This window comes from Sander lucioperca, chromosome 16, assembly GCF_008315115.2.
Source record: "Sander lucioperca isolate FBNREF2018 chromosome 16, SLUC_FBN_1.2, whole genome shotgun sequence".
NCBI classification, from domain to species: domain Eukaryota; kingdom Metazoa; phylum Chordata; class Actinopteri; order Perciformes; family Percidae; genus Sander; species Sander lucioperca.
Genome location: NC_050188.1, coordinates 6,531,145 through 6,558,765, shown reverse-complemented (window position 1 = coordinate 6,558,765; position 27,621 = coordinate 6,531,145). Strand labels below are relative to the sequence as shown.

The following is a 27,621-nucleotide window of genomic DNA, read 5'->3' as shown; positions in this document are numbered from 1 at the left end:
AATTTTCCAGCAGAAAATAAAGGCAGTTGGCTCTTTACTCCAAACCGTATGGCTGTAAGACTCTGTCGGTCCTTGACGTGTTGTCCCTGCCCTTCTTGGCCTGTCGGGGGCGCTGGCAGCACTGTCTGTTAAGGTCAGTGCTGGAATGCGAGGAGGGCAGGTGGAATATGTGTGTGTTGTGTAATCAACACTGTTCTGACGAGTTCGCAGGGGAGGGGCCACCGTGATATCAGCCGCGTGGGGGTAGGGTGGTGGGGGGGGGTGGTAGTATATAAGTAGATGTCCTGGCAGGAAAGTGAACACAAAGCACCTGTCTGCTTTCCAGCCTCAACTCGCACAACTGCAAAGACTCTCTGAGTGTGACAACTGACTTGCTGCTGCATTTTCACTTCAGAACATCAGACACAGGGGTGATGATGATAATGATGGCTTCCTTCATGTGCAAGACACTGACTTTATTTATCATCTGCATGGCTCTGCAAGAGGGTGAGTAACATATTTTTGGTTTCTTGGAATTTTAGATTTTGTTTTTTCTTTTAAATGTATTTGTAGATTTTCATATGTATCATTTTCTTTCATAATATATTCCTTTTTGTCCAGTTTTTTCTTAGCTGGTTTAGATAAAGGTTTTAGGGTTAGTGTTTGAGCAATGTTACAAAATAGTAAAAGCAGCACAAATTAGTTGAGCAAAAGAGGAAGATGCTGGGATACAAACTGCAGCTTTTGACTCTTTGCCAGTCACCACAGAGAGTACAAAACAAGAGCTGAGTTCAGCATTCCAGATAATACTTTCTTGTGATAAGCAACCCACCTTTTATTGAAAGGTAATCACATTGCTACCACAGCATTATTGATACAGCCACGTCTTGCAGGATTGTTTGACTTGGATTAAGCTCCTTGATTTGTAGTTTAATCAAAATGTTCCACCATTAATCACAATCTCATTTGTTTAACCGCACAAGTGGGTGTTAACTCGTCAAGTGGATTTCTTTTGTGTTTACATGTTGATAGCCTCTAACAGCACAGTTATACTGCAAAGGATTAGTCGGCACTTTTTTTAATCTCGGAATGTGTTTTTCTAGGTTGTGGACTCCCGTTATCAGAGCGGCCAGAGCTGCCAGCTCAGGCTCCACACCGCGTTAGGACCAAACGCTGCTCCTGTAACAGCTGGGATGATAAAGAGTGCATCTACTTCTGCCACCTGGATATTATCTGGGTCAACACGCCAAGGTGAGGCTGCACAGTACTTACAGACATACACTCAGAGAGCTGCATTTGTTACTAGACCGGGAGATTGACTTAAAAAAAAAAAAACTAACCCTAAAATATAGCCTAAGGGGTTTAAATCACTCTCCCATTTTTAGCACCACTATCCAAGCACTTGTTTTACTAACCTTTTATGATAGGTATGTGTCATTTTTTTTATTGCAATGGCAATCAATTCAATAAGCACTTAATAACGTCCTTTTAATTAAATGTCATAATATTTTTATGTGAATAAATTATCATATCATATCATTGTTATTTATCATGTTTTAAAATGAATTATATATATACATAATGTGACAATTTCTTTTAATTTGTACAGGGGAGAGATTGTGGTAGATGGGAGGGGGACTTTTTTTTAAGTAATATAACTTCTGCTGACCGTCCTGTCTATAAAGACTTTATTCCTTTTTAAATAACCAAAGTTTTTTACACTGATGGTCCCCTTGTGCCCCTGCGCGTCGTAGCGCCCATCATGTAGGCTACGTCTTAGCCCAAACCTAACCCTAAAATGTATAACCCTATCCCTGACCCCAACCCCCAGTAGCACTCATTTAGTTTAGTTTAGAAACTCATGGTTTCTAAACTAATCCCAGATTCCCAATTGCTTCAACACTGTCCTAATACGTTTCATTTTCTGTTACAGTAAACTGCTTCCTTATGGCCTTGGAAGTCCCCTGTCTCGTCGCCGGCGCCGTTCAGCTGAACGTTGCGAATGCCTTAACCCAGCCGATAAAACCTGCTCTGGCTTCTGCCTTCAAAGGTAAGCGCCCTTCCCTTACTTCTTCCATCTACCTAGATCTACAGCCCATCACATCTCCTTAGGATGCTAGATAGTATCAAAGAAGGTTCTGTTTCTTCTTCCAGTGTCAGCCGTGTGTGACGAGCCTGAAGTATGTTGATGTAGAGGACGAGTCAGAGAGGAGGCGAAATGATTCAGTGTGTGATAGTGTTAATACAGTATAGGGGTAGGAGTCATAGTGCAGAGAATGGCCCGCAGTTCCTTGCAGGACTTGATCGAAATCACAAAGGGGTATTAGCAACACTGCTATTTTTGGAAAGTTTACATTTCTGCTCTTGCTCAAGGAAATGTTTGTTGCGTCTTTGACTTATTGCCATAATGAAACCACCAGTATGGGTTAGTCACTTAGATGTTATCCTACAGTAGGTGGTGTTTTGGAAGGCGCACCCTGCATTCCTGCTCATAAGCATCTAAAGATATGTTTTGCTACAATTAACATATTAATGCCAGACAAAAGAGGTTTAATTTTTTATATAATAAAAAATATCCATTGTTATATCCATGTTTTAACACTGTTGTTGTATCTGTCCACAGCTCAGAGAATCCAAGGACTAATGTCGTGGGCCCATTGGTAGAATCTGCAAGCACAAACAGCAACACGTTGCTGGCATCTTTCAGGTACATAAAGAACCGTTTAGGGACCAACCTTTTAAATCTATATTGTGCTGTGATTGATGGTCATTTCTACAACACACAAAGCTCACCTGTTTCCTTTTGTTCTTCCTGCAGATCTGTGATCAAGTCCAACGTTGTGATCGCAAAAGAGATTCTGTCATCAAACGAGAACCCGGGTGGGGTAAACAGGCTGAGGAGCAGAACAAGAAGGTAGAGAACTGAGCGAACACTAGAGGCGGTTCAACTTCCTATGGATTCAACCTCCATGGGCCGGAGACTCCTTCAAACTGCCTTCAATGCCAGAACCAGGGTTTTGAAACATGTCAAGAGGCTTACCAACTCTGGGGATGTGGCGGTGGAAGAATGGCAACGGTTCAAGCATTTGGTCAACAATACAAAGCTTGGGAGACTGGCAGCTCACCGAGACAGAAGCACCACGGCAGGAACACTGCTGGCTGGAGACGTTTGGAGTCATTTCTTGAACTCTCTTTGAACTTTTTTGAACTTAACAATAGATGCCAGGGAAGGATCCATTAAAGCCAAGAACATGGAAACTGGTGTCTGGCCTTTTGGGGAACCACATCAAGAAAGTTTACAATGACTAATCAGTCACTGATCTGTGCTTCGTTTGTTCATATGGACAAATCACTCCTGTGACTCTCTTGTCTTAAGGGACAATTTTAAATCCACAACTCACCTACACTGAGGATTGTAGGATTGTTACTTATTCAACTCTCAATCAACTCTGTATTTAGTTGGGAACTCTTTGTCAATGTTTACCTTTTAATGGTCTTGAAACCATTCTGTAATTGCTGACCTTTGGTTCAGTTTAATATTGCTCTGTATCAGAGCTGGAATCTGGCGTCCTGCCAGGTGTTTACGACACATAAGCAAATTTCTAATGAATAAATATTATTTTTTTAATATTGGGCAGTTCTTAAAAATGGCAGCTTGTTCACTCTTGGCAGACATGGTCTCAGTGAAATGAAAGTCATCTCTTTGGGATGTATCTCACTGTTAGCTTTATGCAAGGTCCATTGTGAGCTGCATGCGCATGCATGCACACGTGCACGCGCGCGCACACACACACACACACACACGCACACACGCACGTACACACACACACACACACACACACACACACACACACACACACACATACAGTCAACTTTCTGCTAGCATAACAACAGTAGGCTTATTGTGTTGGCTTTAGTGTTTATTGCATAGCTCCTGTTTAATGTTTTGATTGAAGATAAGCCAGAAAGTTTCAATGACCTGCAGCTTGCCAAACAATGTTGTTTTTTCCCCCCCTGACAAATGTTCACTTAATTCCTCTGTAATAAGTAACTGGAAAAAATTGACTCTCCACTTGTGATCTGCACTTCAAAAGCTTTTTATCTGCGGCCTGCACTTTCTCTGTGCCATGAATCCATTGACTCCATCTGCCATGTTGGATTGTAGTCAACCCACAGACACATGGGAATATAAACCTTCACTGTAACTCTTCTTCAGATATCTCAATGCTGTGTACAACGGATAGTTTACCAGCTTAGAAGTTTACTGTTAAATGCTGAATTGTATATAAAACAATTTATTTATTCTCTAACTTATTCAGAGATGTATTTATATTGCTATGAACAATGCACTGACTTGTGTATGACAAAATAAAAAAATGCAAGAAAATATTCTGTGGCAAATTGGTGATTTTATTTGACTTATGTGTTTGCATGTTCCAGCAAACACTTTATTTCACTATTTCGACTATTTTTTTGAACATATTCAATACTGATATGACATGACAACAATATTGTTAGACGGTTTACCACTGTTTTGTGTTCTCTATTCTTTTTAAGAAGTAAATACTGAACTGTTTGTTAAACATTGGACCCGAATTGTTAAGAACCTAAAGCTTGCCGGACCTAAACAAAGACTTAACAGCTTCAGTATGCATTTGAGGAAGACATTAAAGGTACAATACGACAGCCTTTTAAAAGGCCCCATATTGTCTTGACCTGCAGCCGAGGATTTCAGTGTATAAAAGATCCTTTCTTCTTCTTTCATTGAGTAATAACTTGAAAATGAAGGAAATAAGCTTTTCAAACAATCAATTGAATCTTTCATTGTGATCAGTTGTTTCCAAAATACTTAACATATTGAAATCAGAGCTATTTTACCAAGTCCAGTTGGTCCTATAATTTAGAAATGTAATGGAAAAAAAATAAAGCTATTTTCTACATTTTCAAGAGCTGGTTAATAGCTGTCTACATTTATGTAATGTTGGTTGACGTTTCATTGAATTTCCATGTGATTATTCATGCAAGTCCAAACACATGTATATGTTATTGTGGAAATAATCGTGAACAGAAGGTGACCGGATGGTAGAGCTGGGTATCGGTACTCGATACCTTTATGGTTTATACCGAAATAACCCAGTACCGAGTAGTATCAAAACTTCTCCAGTCGAATGATAGCGTCATTCAATGCTTTATCCTTGTACGATTTTGCTCACAGCCAATCAATGCAAGCGTTCTTCAATTTAATGCAATATGTGAGTGGCCCACTACTGCAGTAGCTACTGGTGGAGAGGTGGTGGCATCGTATGCAACTGAATGCTTCCATTCACATGATGGGTATCAAATGAAGTAGGAAAAAAAAGCCACCTTCTCACTCCCAGCGCGTCAAAAAGCTGCGCTTGGTCAGGTGCCTTTGCAAAAAAGTCTCCTTTAGCGTCTAGCCCTTCTGCGTCATATTTAGAAGCACTTGGTCGGGACTCTTGGCGTCACTTTTTGACGCACTGGGTCAGGACGTACGTTTAACTGGCATTATTACTGGGGAAATCTTGCCATTCATTCTGTGAACTCAGAGTTCACAGAATGAATGGCAAGATTTCCCCAGTTTTTCCCCAGGTTTCAAGATTAGTAATGCTGTTGACGCCAAATTCCTACCCTACCTACGTTATGTAACATAAAAAAATAGAGACATCAGACAATTTTTTTCCCCAGGTGGCAGGAGTGAATATGAGTCATCCTCAACATCTTATGCGTTCTGGTTTCAGAATGATGAAGGCAGTTGGATAACAATTAGAAACAAAATAGGATGTAGGCTCGACAGGATGATTCTTTCCCTTGGCAACTATCATGTTTTTTTCCCAAATAATGTACAGAGTTTTAGGCATTTGATTATCCAAAAAAAAAATGTCTACAACGTTTGACTCCGGCCCTGGTCTGAACACCTGCTGTGCTGCATGGCTGGCTGTCTGTCCCTACGTGGGTCCTGATGATGCAGGATGACAGAAGCCAACACTGTCCAATCACTGAGTTTCCTGTCAGCTTTACATACAGTTAGGCCCATTGGGTCTTTGTAAAAAGTCAGGTGTGAAAGCAACCTTAGACTCATTCATCTGTTGTGTCAACACGACCTAAGGGTGCAACCATGTTTTTCTCTTCTCCCTTTGACTTCCAAGGAACTAAGTCCAAATGCACAGGCAACTGCTGCAAATACTACAGTATGAAATATCAAAATTGGGTCAATTGGGAATATGTATGTAGCATAAACCACACACAGCATTTATAGCCTATTCTAATTTGCAATGTCGGTCCCTAGATAGGTCTTTAAAATACATAAAACTCAACAAAAAAATACACTCCGCTAACTTGAATAGGGATTAAATCATTTTATCCTGCGGCTCTTCTAGACTTTTCAGACTGAATGGATCAAATGCTGATAGTGAAACTAGTCATTTCGCCGGTGTTGTGATGCTCAAATGTAAGTCTATGGAGAAAAGTCTTTTTGGGCCACAGGGCATCATGTTACGGGCCGGAGTTGCAATTCCCCCGTTTGGACGCTATGTTCAATTTGCTTTAAAGCCCCAAGCACTTCCTGGGGGCCTGGTTCTACGCAGAACCAAATTGATGAATTGTGGGTATTACCCTTTATCAGTGTTGTAGTCGAGTCACCAACTGTCGCGTCCAGTCTTGAGTCCCCAGTGTTTGAGTCCAAGTCTGAGTCACCAAAGAAGAGTCCGAGTCGAGTCACCATTACCTGAGTTCGAGTCTGGGTCGAGTCACAAGTCCAGAGAATAGTGACTCGAGTCCAGGACCAGGAGTACTCCATCCCTGCCTATTACACATGAAAGTAGTCAGAAACTTCACCCAACTTCTGAACCTATTTAATGAATGGTCGTGTCCAATTTCATAAATCCTCGAGTCCAAGTCATCGGGCGTGAGTCCAAGTCGAGTCACGAGTCCAGAGAACAGCGACTCGAGTCCGGGTCCAGCACTCGAGTATGCCATCACTGCCCTATATATAAATGAATTAAGATTAAATTAGAAAAGATTAAATGGCTGTGGCCACCTCCTGCATGTTGCTGCCAATAAAACCCTTTTAAGCCTCCACTTCAGCCTGACTGTGCAGAAAAAAAATGAGGTGTGACTACTTTGAAGTCGTGATCAACCGAACCTACAGAACAGGAACACAGTGAACCCGCTGAAGAATGCACTTCTTCCTACCTCACAGACCCGCTCCACCGCCACAAGCCCCCCCGTAACTGCCGCTTCTCTGACGCAAACCTCCTCTCCCCACCACTCTTTCAGGGTTCAGGGGGCTGCTTTCACCATTGCAGCCCCCTCCCTCTGGAACTCCCTACCCATACACATCCATGACTGTACTGACCTGGACACATTCAAAACACACCTCTTCAGATTAGCTTTTCACATACAATAGTCTCACATTTCTCACCTGATAGTTACTGGTTTTATTGTTTTTAATTGCTTTTAATATGCTTGTTTTATGTGTTGGTTTTATTGCTTATCTGTTTTTAATGTGCTGGTTTTACTGTAAAGTGTCTTTGAGTACCATGTAAAGTGCTATATAAATAAAATGTATTATTTACTATGAAGTACACATTGCGTTTCTTTCTCATAGTGTAACGTGCAGTGGTTAATCTCTTGATGGTGTTGAGTCTGTCCCCTCGTCGCTCCATACACTGATGTTTACTTTAGAGAGGCTGTTCTGCAAGAGGGACGTAGTTATTATAGAGGATGTTGGAGACTTCCAATCATCTGCAGGACATGTATCTCCATCACAGGTTCAAGTGTATATGGAATGACAGAGAATAAGTGGACACCGTTCAAAGTCAATCACAGGTTTATATTGTCGCTGTCGGGCAGAAACCTTGTATACATTATTTCAATTTTTTTCATAAATCAATGCTGCTGATCAATGCTGCTGGTCACCCTTTACGTCTTACTGTGGGTTTTACACATATTTAAACAGTGGCGGGTGATTGTCTGACTTTGAGAAAAATAGCTAAATAAAATGTTTTTTCATTTCCTGAAAAGCAACGGTTTTGAACATATCAAGGCAGTGAAATTGGGTTTTTGTAGGGACTACGATTGGAGGTATTGTACTGTAGGATGCAAAACCAAACTAGGCCATGCATTGATAATATGCACCTGTGTCTCCATTACTCGTCGAGCGACAATTATTTACCCTGACGTCAGTAAGAACTCCCAGACCCCCCAAGCGTGCACTACAGAGTGTGAATAGCTGACTAAGAGTACGGAATGAAAACAGGATGCTTTTTCTACATTCCTCCAAAATTCCTTGAGCACAGGAGAGAACCGGGAAGGGAAAAAAAACAAGGGAAAAACAGGAGCATGTCTACTGTTTGCGCAGGGAAGTGATATGGGCTGGATGGGGGATTGAGATTGCAACCTTAATCACGCTGTTGTCATAACAGTAGTTGCATTGTTTTCGCTTTGTCTTAGTCCTTATTCCATGTTGTTGCCCCCCCCCGACCCGCTGGCTGATGGTAAATCATGATTGTGTGGTTATTATTGTTTGTGAAAGTCTCACTGGGCTCCATACATTAAGATTAGGGCATTGTACTGGCATGTGCATTTACCAATGATATAACTTGACTTAGGCACTGTACGTAAATTACTGGAGTGGGAACTGGGGATTCAATCTTTATTTAGTCAGGTAGTCTCGTTGACATTTTTTTATTTTTTGGCATTTTAGGCCTTTATTTGTATAGGACAGCTTAGACATGGAAGGTGAGAGAGAGGGGGAATGACATGCAGCAAAGGGCCGCAGACCGGAGTCGAACCCGTGGCTGCTAGGTCGAGGAGTAAACCTCTATATAAGGGTGCCTGCTCTACCAGGTGAGCTAACCAGGCACCCGAGATCTCTTTTTTTAAGAGAGACCTGAGAACTAGAAACTTTCATAATCAGAAAACCACAGAACCAGACAACCACAATCGCCAAAAATCTAGTAAAAACATAAAAAAGCATAAAAGAAACCATCTAAACAAGGGCAACAAGAGAGCGCAGACCTCGGCCAATGCATACCCTATCTCACAATGTTAATGCAATGTACAGAATTGTCCCAGTCGGGAAGGTATTTTTCCGATTATTCAGACCCTACATGAATGCAGCACTCGAACCCTTTCTAACAATGTTAAGAAAAGTGAAAAATCATTTGCGTATATGCTCCGTGATTCAGATCCGCTTCGAAATGCAATGGGTTCATTCTTGGCCTAGGCTACACCCTTTCACCAAGTTTCATGATAATCGGGACAGTAGTTTTACCGTAATCCTGTTGACAACCAAACCAAAAGCAATCGGACTAACCAAACCGAAAACATAACCCTTGGTGGAGGTAATAACGGTTTAAAATAAATCTAGCTTAAGGGTAGTTTGTTGTTCATTCCATTTAAAAGATGCCAAGTACCTAAAGCTAGTTATGCCAAGATTAGTGCGTACATATGAAAAATCTGAGGTGACGTAGTTATTAGATTTTGTACTTTAGGTACACGATTTAACGAGAGAAGAGTTGTGAGGTAGTTTGACAGCTTTAACAATAGAGCTTTATAGATAAAAATCATGAGATGATCATTTCCTCTTGTCAGTAAGGAAGTCCATCCAACTTTGTGATACAGAGAGCAGCGGTGAGTACGACATTTTTGTTATTGCAAGACCTTCCCCAGCAAAAAAAATAATATATAATTATTTTCACAAAGACCGCCGAGGTAACACATAGTACATAACAAAAGGCTGAAATTTAATTATAATATAGGCCAACTTTAAATGACAAATAACGTCTTTTTGTAGAAGAAAGTGAATGAGAAAGCTACTTTTGGTGGAGATAGCGTGATGAAAAATGAATGCTTGAAACCATAACAAGATTGTTGTCTGCATGTAGAAAAGGATACAACTCACTGGGCACAGCACAACCATCATTCGCTACTATTTAATTCCTTTTATTTTATCACATCCTGCAACAAGGGAATGCTGAAATAGGAATTTGAGGCGTTAAAAAGTAAGAAAATAACTTTCTCTGCTCTTTCCAAAACAGAGTACCAGCAGCATGGTATCGGTTCACTGAGTTGACTCATCTTGATGTTTCTTGGTATCTCCTTTTGATGACTATTTACTTTTGAGTTACAAACATTTAGAACTGCAAAAAGGTCAAGTGTAAAACATTCCCGTTTACTAAATAAATGGTGATGTGGTTTGCACAGTACACAGTAATGCTTCCTTATGTCAGTCAAAAATATTAGTAGCCCATCAATAGGCTAAATAGTGATGTGTTTCACACTTTGCAATAAAGTTCCGTTAGGTTCACAACCTAATTAATGAACCAATTACAAACCATTCTTAAACCCTGTATAAGGTAGCCTTGTTACTTGTTGAACTACTGCAAAAAAAAGCAATATTTTTTTTTTAAATAATGATATGACAATATAAAACTCTGTGACACATCAAGTGTTTTTGTGTTTTCACTTGCTGTTGTACAGTTCCAGTCCAAACTGGTTGCGAGAACAGTAAAAGCCGGCGTCGGTGCATTCCTCCTCTTCCTGGTTTTGTTTGCTGGGACCAGAGTGGCTCGGGGACAGTCTGGGGACAGACTGGCCTATCTGCACCGCCGGTCCGAACATGCCTGCTGATACCAAAACACATGAAGTCTAGTCATAACCAAACAACCAGGACCAGCAGGAAGGAAGCAGGCTCGGTCAGGCAGAGAATGAGACGGCGTTGTACTGCATAAATGGATAACTTTTAAAAACTCATTTCAGAGCAAGTGTAATGGCTTCAAAGAACTCGCTCACAGACCAGTGACTAAACAATGACATGACTGTTTTAAATAGCAAGCATTCCTGGATGCTTCCTCACTGAGCTCAAAGATGAGTTTCATTAAGCTGCACCTGGCTAAACATTCAAAGACAAAAGAGTCCAACCGTATACAGTATTGGGAAATTACCTGTCTGTAATTTTTCTTGCAGAAATGGCCCCAGACTGTCAGACATTCCTTCTGCTGCTGCTAAAACAGACATATGTACTTCTTAATACTCACTAGCATGCCTGTACTGGATGGCATTCTTCACATTATAGTCGAGATTGTCATCGCATCATGTTCTGTGTGCGAGCACACGTTCGCCAGATACAGCGATAGCCGCTCACAGTGCAACAGTATCAACAAGGTGTGCTACTCTGTAAACAGCCACTATCCTAGATCCAAATCTTAATTTGCCATTCAAACACCTGACGATGTCCATCTGCTGTCGGGCAGGTACATATACAGATACAGCAGGTGAATACGTGATGAACTATGGCAGATCAGTGTCAACGAGGACACAGGGACAGTGGTAATATGCACGTCCACAAGATGGACAAATACTGCGTAGACGACTATGTGCATGGACTTATCGTGATTGTAGTATGTGGAATTAAGAAGTGAGTTTAACTCAATGAAGAAATGAGCAGGGGCGGAGCCAGACGTTGTAAACATTCGGGGCTCAGCCCAAATCGAGGGGGGGGTCCTGGGGAATGCTCCATTTACAGCAGCTATTTGCACAATTTTTCAAGCCATTTGATAATAGAATGCTTAAAAATCTATACACCATTTGGGAAAAACATGATAGTTGCCAAGGAAAAGAATCATCCTGTAGAGCATCCTATTTTGTATTTAGTTGTTCTCGAACTGTCTTTATCATTCTGAAACCAGAGTACAGCAGATGTTGAAGATTACTAATTTTCACTCCTGCTACCTAAGAAGGGACAGGGTATGACTTTGGCATACAGTACATTACCAATCTTGAAACCTATTTTTAGTAGAGTTAAAGCTTTAAAAAACGTTTTGATATTAATGAACGTCCGTTACATTCAAGCCATTGCCAAATGAGTTGCTACAAAGCTAATTAAGACAATCAGCTCCACACAACTCTCTCTCTATTTTACAATTTATTAGCTAGACCAAAGGTGAGTTAAGTTTGGCATCATCCACTGTCTTCCCGTTCAGAAGGGACCCAACTCCTCTCTGAATGCAGGACAGGAACTGGAGAGAGTGGATTCATATTTAATACTCATGAATTGGTAATGCCATATACGCAGACAATCTCCAAAAAAGGAACTGTTTTGCGTTGCGTTTCCACCTGCACAAGGAGGAAGTCATGGGATAAGAATTTTTACCTTTCATTCCACTCCACGTGGGGTATCCACTCAGTTGTTTATTAAGTGCTTCCTCACCTATTTAAACCATTATGAGGGCCATAAATCTTCTGCGCCCTCCCACCACTTACAGCTAAAAGGGAGAGCGAGTAAGCAAGGAAGCAGTGGATCAATGTGATGCTGTGTATCTGTCCATTAATCATACTGAAACGAGCAACAGGCATGCAGTGCTTGTTTGATTTTCTGGAGACACCCACGCTCGTGCAGACCTAAACCTACTCAGAGCTCGTCTCCCACCTCGTCTAACAAAGCAGTGTTTGTTTGGCCGGTGGAAGAGATTAACCTTCTTAACATTCTCCTGGAAACATTCTCTTTGTCATATGATACTGAAGTACAGAGCGTCACTTTCTCATCAGGTCAAATAGAAGTGACGGCCATAGATGGTTTGGTGGGAATCATTTTTGCTTCAGGTAAACTGTATTTGCATATTGATTCTTATCATCCTGGCAGAGCCACTGAAGGTGTAACCCAGTAAGAATGGGGTTTTCCGTGTTAAGTTATCACCACGATCTGTAAGGAATGCTTTTTCAAAAGGTGATGAACATGTCGGATCGATGTCTGACAGATGAATGTCCCATGACAGAAATACAGTACATTAATGCACTAATAGGAAGAAGAAACTGGAAGATTTGCTGATGAAGTACTGGCTTATGATAGGTAGGTAAAAGGCTCTGCAGGCTCTGTGGAGTTGTTTCTCATTGGATTTGAATGTAGCATAAAAGTCAACAGTTTCCCAAAAGCTTAAAGGTGCAGTAGGTAAGACTTATAAAACTAACTTTCTGTCATATTTGCTGAAACTGACCCTATGTTCCAGTAGAACTACATGAAAAAGGTAATTAAAAAAAAATCTGGCTCCTCTGGCACCATCTACAGCCTGTAGTGTGATTTGCAAAAATCCACCACTCACTGTTCAGATGCACCAATCAGGGCCAGGGGGGAGGTGTCTAACTACATGTCAATCACTGCTCATGCACACGCATTCATTCTCCCTTGTGGGGGGAGGGGCTTAGGAGACCGTTTTGGCTTTAGCAGAAAGGGGGGAGGGACTGAGAAGTTGTCGATGTTCAATTTTTTTGGCTAAGTCCTGGATCTTCGCAATCCTACCTACGGCACCTTAAATTTAAAATATAACACTAGTGTTGGGGCAGCTGTGGCTCAGGTGGTAGAGCGGTCGTCTACCAAGGTCTGGTTGGTGGTTTGATCCCTGGCCCCTGGAGTCTACATTTTGAGGTGTCCTTGGGCAAGACACTGAACCCTGAATTGCTCCCGATGCTGCACCATCGATGTGTGAATGCGTGTCAATGTTTATCTGATGAGCAGGTGGCACCTTGTATGGTATGAATGTGTGCGATGCTTGCTCTTAGGAAAATGATTGGGTCTCTGTAAATTATAGAGTGTGGTCTAGACCTAATCTGTAAAGTGTCCTGAGATAACTTGTGTTACGATTTGACACTATAAATAAAATAGAATTGAATGGCTGTACTGTGTAAAAGCGCTTTGAGTAGTCTTTAAGACTAGAAAAGCGCTATATAAATGCAGTCCATTTACATCTGTATTTTTATTACTATGCATCACGCTGTCTCTCAATACACTCCGACTTCACTACCTTGCCTGTGGCTCGCAGCCTGAAGCCCATTGATGTGTCTTTAAAAATGGTTTGAGATTATACGTTTTCATTTTACAAAAAGACTCAGTAATTTCCTAAAACATCTGGGCACTGTAATTTTTAGCAAACGTACATGTGTAACATGTTTAAATAGCATTTCAGGATTACTCATCATCTCAACCATCTGGTGAGATAGCTTCACTGCGGAGAACATTGCGACTCCCCCGATAGCCTTGTATGCTGGACCTTGTTTGGCCAATGTGCTTAACTGTGGCCAAATTGTTAGTCAGGATAGTCTATAATGTGAATGAATATACTGTAGATATTATATGTTCATCTGTGGTCACAGTAATATTAGTTTGTTTTGTACTTTTTTGCTTGAGACAAATAATTGAGGATAGTTTTTAATGTAATCATGTTTTTGCTCTGGATTAGTCATCTAGTCTATCTAATCTTGTTTTAGTGTCCAGGATTCTTCCTTTTTTCAACAACTTGGATTTAATTTTTTTAGTTTAAACATGTTGATCCCTATTTGTGGGAGGTAAAACCATCACAATGACCTTGTTCACCAAGGAATGTAAATACCAACGGGTACATTCCATCTCAGTCCCCGACACTAACATGTCATTATTGTACATGTGGGGGAAAACCACTATCCAATCTAATGCCCTGCTGGGAATGTTTATCCTCTTATAAACATTACAGATACTGGCTAGAATCTCGATCTTATCAATCTACGTGCTCACAAAATTCCATAACTTCAGACACCTTTGTTTTATTTTTCTAGCCTAAATATATCTGACACTCTGCAGATCTTTGGGTAACTAATTATAGTCTGAGGAATCTCCCTTCAAAACAAAGAGCCTTTCCTCGACCAACCTTTTTATCAAGTTTCCATGATGTTCCAGCTCTTCTGGGTGTACTCCCATACTTAGCTTTATCGAGCGAGGACGCCCAGGATGATGGCCTTCATTCGCGATGACAGGAGAGTGGGTGGCAGTGGATCCAGCTATGTTACAGTAGTCCCGTTTGAGATGAGCCAGGCCTGTGCCGAATCGATCACCGGCGATCGCCGCCCAATGCATGCCGGTTTGATTTGTGTCCGACTTGACCCCGACTTGCTCTGACGTCATGCACACGTGGGCAATGATAACCTCACGAGATCGAGGCGGCCGCAGTTTTTAAAGCTGGAAGGCGCAGTTGCTCTCCACCGACTGCAAGACCCAGGGCATGATGGGAAAAGCCTGACTCTCAGCTGATCTAACAGCTGATTGGTTCAGAATTGACTCAACGATGACGTTTTGTAAAAAACTTTTCATTGTTTTTTAATTGTAGAGATTTTGATTGATATTTGTCTGATTTGAAGGCTTATTCTGTTAACAGAACACGTTTGTGTCTGATGGTAATGCTTAGTCATCCGAGAGACTAAATCCGATCAGAATACAGATCATCTACAGTCTGTGTACATTAACATCAGCAACAGATCGCATGCAGAGCATTTTACAGGCTACTCTGTCATAATAAAAACAACTGGAGACTGTGTACAAGCTGATATATTGGTCTGGTAACATTTTAATAAATCAGAACCGGACTTAACACTTCCTGTTCAGACTGAAGACTGCTGGAAACGGCTGGAAACTGTCCGACTTGACCGCGACTTTTCGTCGACCGCCCCTGGTTGTCGCCGATTGCTCCCTTACACTTTACAGGCGAGGCGCAGCTCATCTCGAACGAGCCTATGTTAAGGCCTGGTCACAGCAGGAAGTGGTACAGCTTAATGAATCTGTGTAAAATATTTGGTTTGAGAGTCTTGGTGATGCAGTGTAGACAGATAGGAAAGGAAGGCGAGAGAGGGGACAACACGCAGCAAAGGGCCGCGGGTGGGATTCGAACCCGGGCCACTGCCAAGGACCCAGCCTATGTAGGGCAGTCTATACTGGGTGAGCTAGAGGTCACCCCGTTGTGCAGATTTATTAAAGTCGGTAATGAGGGTTATAACCATGAGTCACCCATAATCTGTTTTTCAAGATTCCTTGGCATTGGCTTATCTAATGTTTGAGTGAAACTGTGATACAGCAGTGTATAATCAGCCTCTGTGTTTACAGTGATGTGCTTATTGTTTCCCCCTCTGTTTCCCGCAGAGGAACACAAGGAAAGTGTAGGCGGCTCTATTATCAGGACAGTGGTGTCACCCTTTATACTAAATATAACCCACATTTGTGTTTTTGCAGTTTCACTTTTTCCACTGTTATGTTAGGGTTATTAGTAGTTAGTTGTTAGTTGTTATTCTTGAGAAAGAAACTCTGGTCCATTAGCAATACCACGGAGAGGTTGTCCAACCTCTACTATTGTACACAAGAATGTTAATTACACATCACCGTCATTTGGCCTGCAATTAACTCCACCCTAATTTATTATGAATTAGTGAATTAGTTTTAAGTACAATTGTGCTTCTGCTCTGCTGGATGGATGGAAATACTCCTATGACTGGTCCAACAAGTAAAACATGTTTGTCTGAATTCATCCAGACTTCCAGGTTTTAACCTCGCTCCTCGCTTGAACTGGAACTTCTTCTGGCCCTCCTCCGTGAAGGCCATCTCAAGGCTCTTATTCCTGCCACGAGGAGCGAGGATCGAGGAGCGATCTTCGAGGAGCTATGAGCGAGGATACAAAGAGCAGCCTTCCCAGAAGCCATCCAGCTGAAAGCCGCTGCTAACTCCTCCCGTACAGCTGACAAATTCACGTGACGCTTCAGAGGAAAGGATGTCTCATCCCTCTAAAACACATCTCCTTGTTTCCTCTCATCTTGCATCATTAAATTGCATCCATGGTTCCACCATTTGCTTCCCTTCCTCACGTCTTAGTCCGTCTCTCCAAGGAAGCATTGGTATCCACAATGCTCGCTCCTCGCGGGCACCAAGGAGGGCCAGAACAACTTTCGGTTCAAGCGAGGAGATGTCAAATAAGAGACTTGAGAAGCAGCCCCTGGGAATTGGGAAAGGGCTCTAGTTCCTCTCTCTCAGGGAAGCTCCACCCTCTGCCTCTCCATTAGCAGGCACACACCTGGAGACCATTGCCCTATAAAGATCTGATATACTGTAGGGAGCACTCAGGATCTCTTGATACATTTTGGTCCAGTGTGGCTTGGGAACAGGTTAGTCTCCTCGAAGGTATGTGTCAAGGCTGAATTTGTTGTAACTTTTGTGAACACTTTTTGAAAGAGTTTTTATTGACCAATTGTATTGTTTTTTAAATGCAGGCATTTCAAGCCACCTGTAGCCCAGACCCTTTAGACTGCATGACTTGTTTTATCACTAAATCTCACTGCAGGGATGGTATTTGAAGCGATATCCTGAGGTAAAAGCTGCTACCTAGTTCAGCTATGCAATTTTACACATATGTACGTATGTGTGTGTTTGTTTATGGCCTGTCATAATGTTTTCTATTGCAGTTGCTTTAAACGTCCTGTCATTGCATGAGCTGGAGCCAGATCTGGGTCCAGATCTGCATTATTTGAGGTAATCATATGAACAGTAAGGTGTTAAGCAGCTATTGTTTGTAGCAAATGACTTAACTAGTTTAAATGAATAATTTTAGGGTTCTATAGCCACTGCTGTCTTACCTGCCTGATAATCGCCCCTGTCCCCTTCACTGCATGGTGGTGTATATATGATAGCTGTGTGTGCACATTTATCTCAGCCTTATTGCGCACCAGTCTGTGGGTGTGGTGGTGTCTGGGCATTCTGGTAGCACCCAGGTAATCCCCTGCATGTCTGGCTCCTGTACAGGCTGAGGTTATAACGGTTGGCTTCTTCTCTTCTGGCGGCCCTGACACTGTTAGCATTAGCATGTTTCTATCCATCATGGCTTGAGTTTTTACCCTCTTGAATTCAATAAAGGACTGTATTTTATCATTTGTGGGCTGTGCAATATGTGGGATATGCAACATTTCTTATTTGGGGGATTTTATCCCTCCTACAACTTGCCTCGGTTACACTATTATACTAAATACAGCTGAGCATTACTAAACAAAACTACTAAAAATTGTGCTTGGATGCAATTAAAAAAAAACGGTAAGTATTTTAACTTGTAAAATGCAGACTTTTTAGAAACATTAAAATTAGAAATCTGTTTCATGACTGATCAGATATCTATTAATCTGTCAACGTAGTTAAGTGAGTAGAGCAGATAAAATCAGCACCTTTTCCATCATTGTTAGAATTTATGGTCTGATCAAATTTGTCACAGGAAAGGAGTGTTTAAATGGAGACAATAAAAGCAGTAATATAATTCTGCTGACTAATTATAGATTTGAAGATGTGGGTGTAGCCTATCAAACAGCACATGCATTGTGCAGATTCTATTCACCAAAAAATGCTCGGACTATCTAGCATATTTATAGAAAGCCTTTTCAGGGTTCAGTGACGTAGGTTTCCTCTGTTTGTTCACTGTTTTTGAGTTAAATATGAGGCTGTTTCATGCAGGATCACAATGCTGATTGGCAAATGATTAGAAGAGGAAACGTACCCATGATGGGATGAATCTGCCCCGATGAAAAACACAGAAGAGGACATGTACAACATGTTCAAGAATGTATTTCTGTGACTGTATCAACAGGGACTTATACGGTAAGGTCAGTCAGAAGGATGTATTGCGACTGTGATCCTTATCCTTAACAGATTTATAATGAAAATCTGTGTTTTTAAGCCTGGGTCCAGATCAATCTAATTTTCAATGTGCTTGGGTGGATTCCTTGACTTATAGGAATATATATAATTTAGTGTTTCTAAAAAGAAGTTAAGCTGTAAGAAATTCCCAGGAAAAAAAGGAACTGATGCAAACACATGCACAATTGTTATTGTATAATTAGTTCAACAGGATTACCAATCTATTGGATAATGGATCCAAGGATGGGAGATTCCATTGAGATGCCAATGTCCAGGTGCCACAGCCCACAATCACGTCCAAAACAAAAAACACAGAGCTACAATAAAGTTACAAAGATAAGGTACAAAAAGTAAAAGCAGAGACAGTTTAGAACTGAGACGCCCCAACTCAATAACTTCCTGTATCTGTGTCACATGGGTTTCGCCACTGCCACGCCTTTTTAGGAGACTAGTCTGAGTGTATTGATTCTAATGGGAGAAGTGAACGTGAACGCAGATTATGACAGATTCTTTCGCCCATAGTCACCTAAGTAAATATTGGACCAGTTAGTCAAAGCCACATATCTCCCGAACATGTGACACTAAAATGGCATTTTTCAGACGGACAAATCAGGAAGAAACTTTGTCTCAGGAACAAACTCTCACGAGATCTGGCAACACAGATGAGCATCATCTAACGTTCACGAACACCCTAACAAAAAATGTAATTCCGTTATGCTAAATGTGTCTTTAGCTGTGTAAATATGACCAAAAGAAAATATTAATAATTTATGCAAATATAACCTTTTATAACAATAATATAATAATAAAAGTATGAAACAGTACATACATTTCCTGAAAGTGTAGTGTACGTTATAATAATAACTAGAAAATGCATTTCCTGCAGAAAATGCGTGGGAATGCTGAATAGCTGAATTGCTAAAGCTAAACTGGATTAATAGCTTAAATCCATAAGAAGAAGATGAAGTAGTGGAAATAGTTGGAAAAGTAGGAATGGTTTTAATTAACTTGAATTTCATATCATAGTACCACTAATGTACAAAAGATGTGGAATAATGAAAGTTTTTTTGAAAAATTTATGCTAAAGCTAAACTGGATTGCTGGTTAAAAAGTGTAAGAAAAAGGTGTCCATTCGGCACACTGCAGCACCACAGTGGTAAACATCCACAGACTGAAGTTCAGTGCGGCTGCTGCTTATCGCAAATCTCTCTCTATTTTCTCTCTGTCTATTTTAAAATGAGTCGTGAAGATAACAGTAAAGCCCAACTTTACTTTTAATGAAATCAAACAAAGAAAAATGTTCTCCCCTCGTCTTAAAATAGTCGAAAATCAATATTAGAGTAACCTAATTGTCCAGCTGCTGCAATAAATATGCAGAGGAGGAGATATTAGAATGTAATCACTGCGGAACCATCGTCATAAAAACTTTATTTCTGTGTGTGTGTGTGTGCGTGTGTGTGTGCGTGTGTGTGTGTGTGTGCGTGTGTGTGTGTGTGTATGTGTGTGTGTGTCTCCTGCGTATGTGTGTGTATGTATGTGTGTTTGTGTGTGTGTGTGTGTGTGTGTGTGTGTGTGTGTGTCTGCGTATGTGTGTTTGGGTGTGTCTGTGTGTGTGTCTGTGTGTCAGTGTGTGTGTGTGTGTGTGTGTGTGTGTGTGTGTGTGTGTGTGTGCATGTGTGTGTGTGTATGTGTGTTTGGGTGTGTATGTGTGTGTGTGTGTGTGTGTGTGTGTGTGTGTGTGTGTGTGTGTGTGTGTGTGTGTGTGTGTGTGTGTGAACAGGGAGCTGTGGATTTTTGCAAGTCTCACTACAGGCTGTAGGTGGTGCCAGAGGAGCCAGATTTTTTTTTTTTAAATGACCTGCTTCATGTAGTTCTACTGGAACATAGGGTCAGTTTCAGCAAATATGACAGAAAGTTAGTTTTATAAGTCTCACCTACTGCACCTTTAATATGAAAAACAAGTGAAACTATAAATGAATGTGATGTTTTATTTAGTAGAATTACATTATGCTGTTCTATCATATCCAATATTTCCTATATTTCTAAGCAGATTTTCTATGCTGTATTTTGATAAAATGCGTTTTTCTGTTGCATGTGTTTTTGGGGTTTGTGTGGGTTTTTTTTTCAATGTGCGTTGTTTCTGTATTTGCAGCACGTTTCTACTAATGGAAGTGTTTTGGGCCGTTGTAGCACATTTGCCCTGGTCGGCCACCATACATGTGCCATTTTAAAGGCATAAACCTAACAATATAGGCCTATACATTTTTATTATATTGCTGTCACAACCATATCACCTCCATTTTTCCAATGTTAATATCCCAGCACTTTAACAGTAACAGATATGTCCCAATGTCATATAAAGCTCTGCTGGCCTTGCCCAGTAACCCAGCAAAAACACTTTGGGATCATATCATAAAAGGGTTACTATAATTAAATACAGTAAGAGGGTGGGAAACCCTGTCTGGGGCAGTAAGACTAGACTGGGTCCACCTAAAGGTCACTGGCAGGTTTGTTTTTGTGTGACTTTTCCTTACCATACCAACAGTTCCTCTCATGGAGAGCTGTTCTGTAGGGTATTCAGCAGAGAAAACAACTCCAGACTGGGAATGGCTGTGGCAGCTATTCTCACAGCAGGCAGCGCTGTATGCTGTGTTTACTTCCTAATACCAGGCAAACAAAGGGGAACATGCAGTTTTATCGCTGATTGAACTACTTCAGTATCAGCTCTGGCATCGGCGCATTGTTCTGGAATTCAACAATCTGAATTTTTTTCTTAGTTTCTTCTGTGTTTGAGTTTGATTTAACAATTTTCAATTAAACAGCAAATAGTAATGAAAGAAATCCATAGCTCTGGTTGTCATTAGTCCTGGTGTTAGGTGAGTGGCTTTATTCAGATGATTGTCAGACTGAGTTGTTGGACTCGTCCAACAACTTTATGTCTATACACTCAGTGGCAGAGTCTTTACCAGCCCAGTAGATGGCAGACAAATCTCTGCCTCTGTTCTGTACACTACAGTCTACAAAAATATGCACTGTGCTCATACCATGTAGTTCAACAAATGACCAGAAGAGATCACAGTAGGCCTAGTAATACTTTTAATTGGTGTACCGTCTGCAGAAAGAAAGATGTATGACTACTCAAGTTTTAGAGAGAGAGCTGAGAGTTGAATTAGACATAGAATGCAACTTACAACGTAGATGCATTTGAACACTGAAACACACCAATTGTACAAAGAATACAAAATATTTGCACATTTTTAATATTTCTCACAATTGCATTGATATGAAAGCCCATTTCAGCCAGTAAAAGAAAAGAATAAGATGAAAACTAGGCCTTGTGAAGAAAAAAAGATCCTGTATTTCATTATAATGAGATACATTCCAATTTAGAATGTACGTAACCTCATTGAGATTAGAATTCTCGTTGTCCTGGCCAAGACAGCAGCAGCAGCACATTAAAACAAAGTTACAGACATACAACATATAACAGCTAGACAATAACATTTCAAAGTCCAGCGTGATGATACCAAAAACAAATACTTCATTATAATGAGGTACTATGTCATTATTTTGAGAATGTTTTTTTATTATTATGACTCACAGGGTCTTTTTTAATTCCATTACAGCGGTGGGAAAAGGCTTTCACACATTCATATTTACATAGAAACATACATAAATACATACATACATACCTACTGTACATATATACATATACATACGTACATACATCTGACCATTTTTCCTTAATAGAAGAAGACCTACTTTTTTGATCCCCCAAGGGAACATTACATTTTACACTGTTGTTACACACATTACACAGGCCTGAAATAGACACACATGCAGAGGACCTACACATAAACATACGGAGAGATGTCAGAGTAAGGGGGCTGTCCATGGACAGGCACCCCGATAAGTTTGGGGTTCGGTGTCTTGCTCAAGGGCACCATGGCAGTGCCCAGGTGGTGAACTGGCACTTCTCCATTTACCAGTCCACAGTCTGTACTTGTTCCGTACCGGGACTTGAACTAGTAATACCAACACTTAGCTACTACTCAAAATGCACTTCAATTGGACCCAATTTAAAAAAAATATAAATTGTATTACACCCTGGATAACTGCCAATTCTAAATTTTAGATAGACAGATATATAGATAGATACTTTATTGATCCCCAAGGGGAAATTCAAGGTCCCAGTAGCTTAAATACATCACACACAACATAGGCTACACATACATCATAAACAGGATGATAAAATAACAAATCCACATGCATAATATGGACAATAAAAGAAAAGATACTAAATAAAAAATCCACATGAATGTACTAAGGGATGTATAAGCATGAGACGCTTGCAGTGACAGGACAGGGACTGACCCTGTGATTCAGTATGTATGGTAAGGTGCTCTATGAGAGGGTGTGTCATGGTGGTAGTGCAAAGTCCAATAGTGCAAGGATAAAGTCTAGAGACCAGCGTTAAATATAAGAGAATGATGTAGACATATTAATATAAAAACTATATAGCAGTGCAAGAATACAGTTAAAAAAAAAGACAGCATTAAATATGGGCATTATAAGGGAATAAAGTAGACAGTAGGATAGACACAAATCAACAGTCAATATTCGAGGTTTGAAGTAATAGGGTGACATCCATTGTTCAAGTATTGAGTTAGACCTCAGTCCATGCTGGGGGAAGGAGGGAGGAAGGGGGATGTGCATATGGGCTAATATAGCCAGTGTAAACAGTGGGCCAGTGGACAGTCAGTACATAACTGTTGTTATAGGAGGTAGTGGAAGTGGTGGAGAGGGAGGAGAGGCAGACAGACTATGCAGAGAAGTCTATCTCTCTTATTTCCTTTTGTGAAGCATTGCAGAATTGTATGGCCCTGGGAATGACTTTCTCAGTCTGTTAGTTGTGCATGGCAGTGCATGGCAGTGTGCGTAGTCTTGAGCTGTCATGAAATAGAATTATATATAATGTTAATAAAAGTGACATTCTGTCTGAATATTCATGTGCAAGGATTCAAGGGTTTTATTTGTCACATTAAAGCATTAGGTTCTTGAAATGCGTGTGGCATACTCATTACGACTGTGTTAAAAGTGAAAAATAAGTTTGAAAAAAATGAGTATATCGGCTGTATCTTGTATATTATAGGCAATCATTTGTCATAATTTGATCTTTATTCGATTGAATACAGCAAATTAACTTTATTAAAACAATTAATTATTCTAAACCTCTATTCATTTTCCTCAAAACATCTTTGTAAAAGTTGTCATTACAAATAGTGACACAATCAGGTGAAAGGGGACAAAGCTTATGGAACCGCCTGACTGTAAACATGACGACAGTCTTTCCCTACCTCTCACCAAAGTGTTTTAGTGGCCAATCCTTAACCATGCCTTAAGTATATAATATATTATTATTTTTTTGCTATGGTCACATTCTTTAACAAACCATCACAAAGAAATGTAATTTGCTACACATTCAGAGAGCTCAGTCGGCCACGTGATTCCTGCTCTCTAGATGGGGGAGCAGCAGCCACCCTACTAAGAAGTGCGCATGCGCAACAGGATTTAATCTTCCTCCCGATTTAACGTGCAGTACCTTTTGACAACAAATTGTTAACAAACATTTCAATACAGCATTTCACGGTTCTCTTAGTATTTTGTGTACAATTCAGGCGATGCTTGTATGCTTTCTTGCTCCGCCCGCTTCAGAAAGTTACTTTTTGTGACTTTATTTGGGTCAAAATGTAGTTGGTGAAGCTAGTTCCGCCTTGCTTTCACCCTGTTATGGACAGCAACGACAAGTGTCAAAAGTAGCTAATCAGGGTCGAGATACAACGAGATACAGGAAAACCACGTCTACTGCCTTTTGGATACACTTTCAACACGAATTAGCCGGCTCCAATAAAAGGTGAGTAGCTCTGTGCACCATAATACATAGGTCTTTTTGAGCTGGAACAAGAATGAGCTAATTTACGTTAGCTGACAAAACTAATGCTAAAGCAAAGGGACGGGAGCTACCTGTTGCTGACTCTAACTTACTTTAGCTAGCAGCAGCCAAGGATTAGCATTATGTCAGTGCTCTTGTAATGCGTTTCTTTCTTTAGCTCCAAAACTTAATTTTGGTTGGACAATTTAGAAAGGAAAAATGCACAGGGAGACCGAAAATAAGTGACACTGACTGTTTTTAGACTGTGTTACAGTCTGTCTTAACTTTTCCCAATTAGCATCTGTTATCCGCTAATGTTACCTGTACCTGTCTGATGTTAGCTTGTTGGTCAACATGTAACGTTTTCTACGGCGATGCTGTGTAAAATACCTTACTTATCCTTACCATAATAACTTATCGTGGCAGTGAGTTGTTTTCAAGACACTTAACCACTTTATGAATGTTTAAACCTATATTTATTTTTAATTTAACATTGTATTATTCTAACGTAGTACATTTGCATATGATGCGTCACTAATCCCTTAGACCTGTACATGGTGGCTGCAGCATTATATTACATTGTAAAGAATGGAGTAAGGCTTCAGGTGTAAACTCTCAGCAACTTGCCTCACTGTGAAGCATTCCACTGCATTCCATTGACATGCCAGTCTACTTGTTCCAACAAGCAGTGGTTTTAGTACCGAGTGAATGCGGTAATACGCCCTATAGGACATCACAGACTCTTAAAAAGAGAAGACAAAGGGAGCTGCAGTTTATTGTATCTGTTCTGGATAGGCAAGCAGGCAGCATTGTAATCAGGTCAGTCATGTTATTGTGCTTTGTATACAGATAGTGGATTGTTGCATCTGACAGGGATTACATTTAGCTTATCCAGCCGATGAGGTGTTGATAAATTTGATCTTAATCTAGTTAACATAAAGGTGAGTGGCGTTTTGGATTGAGATACTGTTGGTGATATGTTGCAGGGGATTGGCACTGATTTTCAAAGGCTTCAAATGGTAGGAAATGGACACCTATCATGGCTCGTAACTTTAATCTAGTTCACAATAACACCTACGATGGCAGCTATCCAACTGTTGTACGCTGGAGATAATCTGTACTTTAGCCAAAGAGGTAATCCTTTCAGTCCAATTTTCTGATAGTGAGAAGTATGTCGCGAAAACGTGTTCACATTTTTGAATTAAATGTGTTAAAAAGGTAGGCCTTTTGCATAGCAACACGTTTTTGGTGTATGTCCAGGAATGAGTTCTTAAAATTGTAGTATGGGAATTTTGCATCATGTGTGCTATTTTCTCTTTTACTACTGCACATCAAGAAAAAATATCTTGCACATGTGATCTGAATCTAGATACAAATGAAATACACTACTGGTCAAAAGTTTGGGGTCACTTAGAAATTTCCATTCCACACCATTATAGACAGAATACCAGCTGAGATCAGTTGCATTGTTTTTTTCATCAGGGCAGCAGTTTTCAGATTACATTATGTGCTTACATAATTGCAAAAGGGTTCTGGACTGTTGTAGAAAGAAGTGGCTAATCTTTAATGCAATATCTACATTGCCCATTATCAGCAACCATTCATCCAATGTTCCAAAGGCACATTCTGTTTACTAATCTGATATCATTTTAAAAGGCTAACTTAGAAAACATTGGAGAACCCTTTTTCAATTGTAAGCACATAATGTAATCTGAAAACTGCTGCCCTGGTTACAAAAACAATGCAGCTGATCTCAGCTGGTATTCTGTCTGTAATGGAGTGGAATGGAAATTTCTAAGTGACCCCAAACTTTTGACCGGTAGTGTATATTTCTAAAACTATAACTAACAGCATTTTGCAGCCTCGGAAGAGCTATGCCCTGATATTTAGGCACTTCTGAGATTGCAGATGTACTGTATTCAGATGGAGTTGTGTGAGCATTTGAGTACGGTGGGCCTGTGTGGGACTTATATAACCAGATTTGTGTGTCATTATCAGTCTGCTGGTGACAGTGGCTCATTGAGATCTAAGCAGCTCTCTCCCAAACAAACTCCAGCTTGGTTCTTTATTCAGTGATTGCCAAGTCTGCAGAATGAACTTGGCCCAATGGCTGATTGTACTCCCCTCAGCTCTGCAGAGCTCCGTCCTTTTATCAGATGAACTGGGAGTTCTTAATGAGCTAACAGAGAACAAACAGGATTGTGTAAAATGTATGAACTACCAGTGCAGTGCAGACAGAGCACAGCTGATTTGAAACATTAACTTCTTAAAGAAATCATACAGCACCTATTTAGCATGTCAACTAGAGTATGAAATACTTCTGACAGTTCTTAAAGTGTATCATTCATCATTTATCAATCTCAGTGGTTATTATTGCTTTGCTAAGGCAACACAATCTGTTATAAAACAGCACTTTGGTTCCATTAGAACTGAGTCAAATCTACATTAACAAGGTTCGCTTAGACAGTTTGGATTGGTATTATTATTATTACAAAAGAGAAAGGTCTGAGGGCACACCTTTAAAAAAACAAAAGATGTACACTGGCACTCATGTGAAAATACTGAAATACTGCTGTCAGATCCTGTTACCAAACCAGAAAACCTTGCAGTCCTTTTGCCCACTGTTCTGTAAACTGTACTCAGTGTTGTTTAATGCCAAGTAGGGCTGGGCGATAATTCAATATGATAATTTATCGTCTTTCAATGGAATCATATTATGATGAAATCGTATATAGTGATATACAATTACGTTGTCTAAATTGATAACAAGCACATACTAACTCAATTTTCTCAGAAAGTCTGTTGTGAAACATTTTGAGGGAATAGGCCTATCATTTGAAGAATTGCAGATTTGTTTTAACATCACACTATTTTTGTGCATGCATGTTAACATATTCAATATATATATATATATATATATATATATATATATATATATATATATATATATATATATATATATATATATAGCTTGAAGAAATATTTATTTTTTCTCTACAATTTCACTTGAAACTGTTGACCAAATTATTGATGATTATTCATCTAAAATCGCATTGTAAAAAATATTTTGTGAAAGGACCAATTGTCAACCCAACAATATCGATTATGGATGTATTTGGTCAAGAAAATCGTGATATCTGATTTTCTCCATAACGCCTAGGGGAGGGAATCACCAGAGGCCTCACGATACGATGTCATCACAATACTTATGTCACGATACGAT

General features: G+C 40.2%; 2 protein-coding genes and 1 long non-coding RNA gene across 8 annotated transcripts in view; 2 read left to right on the top strand and 1 right to left on the bottom strand.

Moving 5' to 3' along the window:
* The first annotated feature begins 265 nt into the window (after nucleotides 1-265).
* On the top strand, nucleotides 266-18,400 carry edn2 (endothelin 2). 2 transcript variants are annotated; one of them, XR_004895295.1, is made up of 7 exons: nucleotides 266-486; nucleotides 1,083-1,230; nucleotides 1,913-2,029; nucleotides 2,603-2,686; nucleotides 2,798-3,977; nucleotides 12,916-12,921; nucleotides 18,390-18,400. XR_004895295.1 is itself a non-coding variant. In XM_031278562.2 (5 exons), exons 1-5 carry the CDS (start codon nucleotides 414-416, stop codon nucleotides 2,895-2,897), a joined length of 522 nt encoding a protein of 173 aa, XP_031134422.1. In that variant the 5' UTR covers nucleotides 266-413; the 3' UTR covers nucleotides 2,898-4,371. The 2 variants fall into 2 exon arrangements, 1 of the variants encoding a protein (XP_031134422.1); XM_031278562.2 differs by lacking the exons at nucleotides 12,916-12,921; nucleotides 18,390-18,400 and having other exon boundaries at nucleotides 2,798-4,371.
* Nucleotides 10,077-14,981, bottom strand: LOC118493307. The gene is made up of 3 exons (XR_004895298.1): nucleotides 14,818-14,981; nucleotides 14,605-14,613; nucleotides 10,077-10,090 (listed from the first exon to the last, which is right to left on the bottom strand). It is a non-coding gene; the product is annotated as an uncharacterized LOC118493307 (long non-coding RNA).
* Nucleotides 18,401-24,029: 5,629 nt separating the features above from the next.
* phactr4a (phosphatase and actin regulator 4a) overlaps nucleotides 24,030-27,621 on the top strand; it is a 41,534-nt gene continuing 37,942 nt past the window's right edge. For 2 of the 5 annotated variants that reach the window (XM_031278548.2, XM_031278547.2), the window contains exons 1-2: nucleotides 24,031-24,380; nucleotides 25,248-25,339. The gene's annotated coding sequence lies outside the window, so the exon portion shown is untranslated. Of the gene's footprint in view, nucleotides 24,381-25,247; nucleotides 25,340-27,621 lie in introns of all 5 variants that reach the window. The other 3 variants (XM_031278546.2, XM_031278545.2, XM_035992828.1) reach the window with 3 other exon arrangements.

Bases quoted from the DNA above. Each gene is read 5' to 3' on its own strand.
- edn2 (XM_031278562.2), top strand. From the start codon at position 414: ATGATGATAATGATGGCTTCCTTCATGTGCAAGACACTGACTTTATTT. The intron at 487-1,082 runs GTGAGTAACATA...GTGTTTTTCTAG, and splicing joins CTGCATGGCTCTGCAAGAGG to GTTGTGGACTCCCGTTATCA. The intron at 1,231-1,912 runs GTGAGGCTGCAC...TTTCTGTTACAG, and splicing joins ATCTGGGTCAACACGCCAAG to TAAACTGCTTCCTTATGGCC.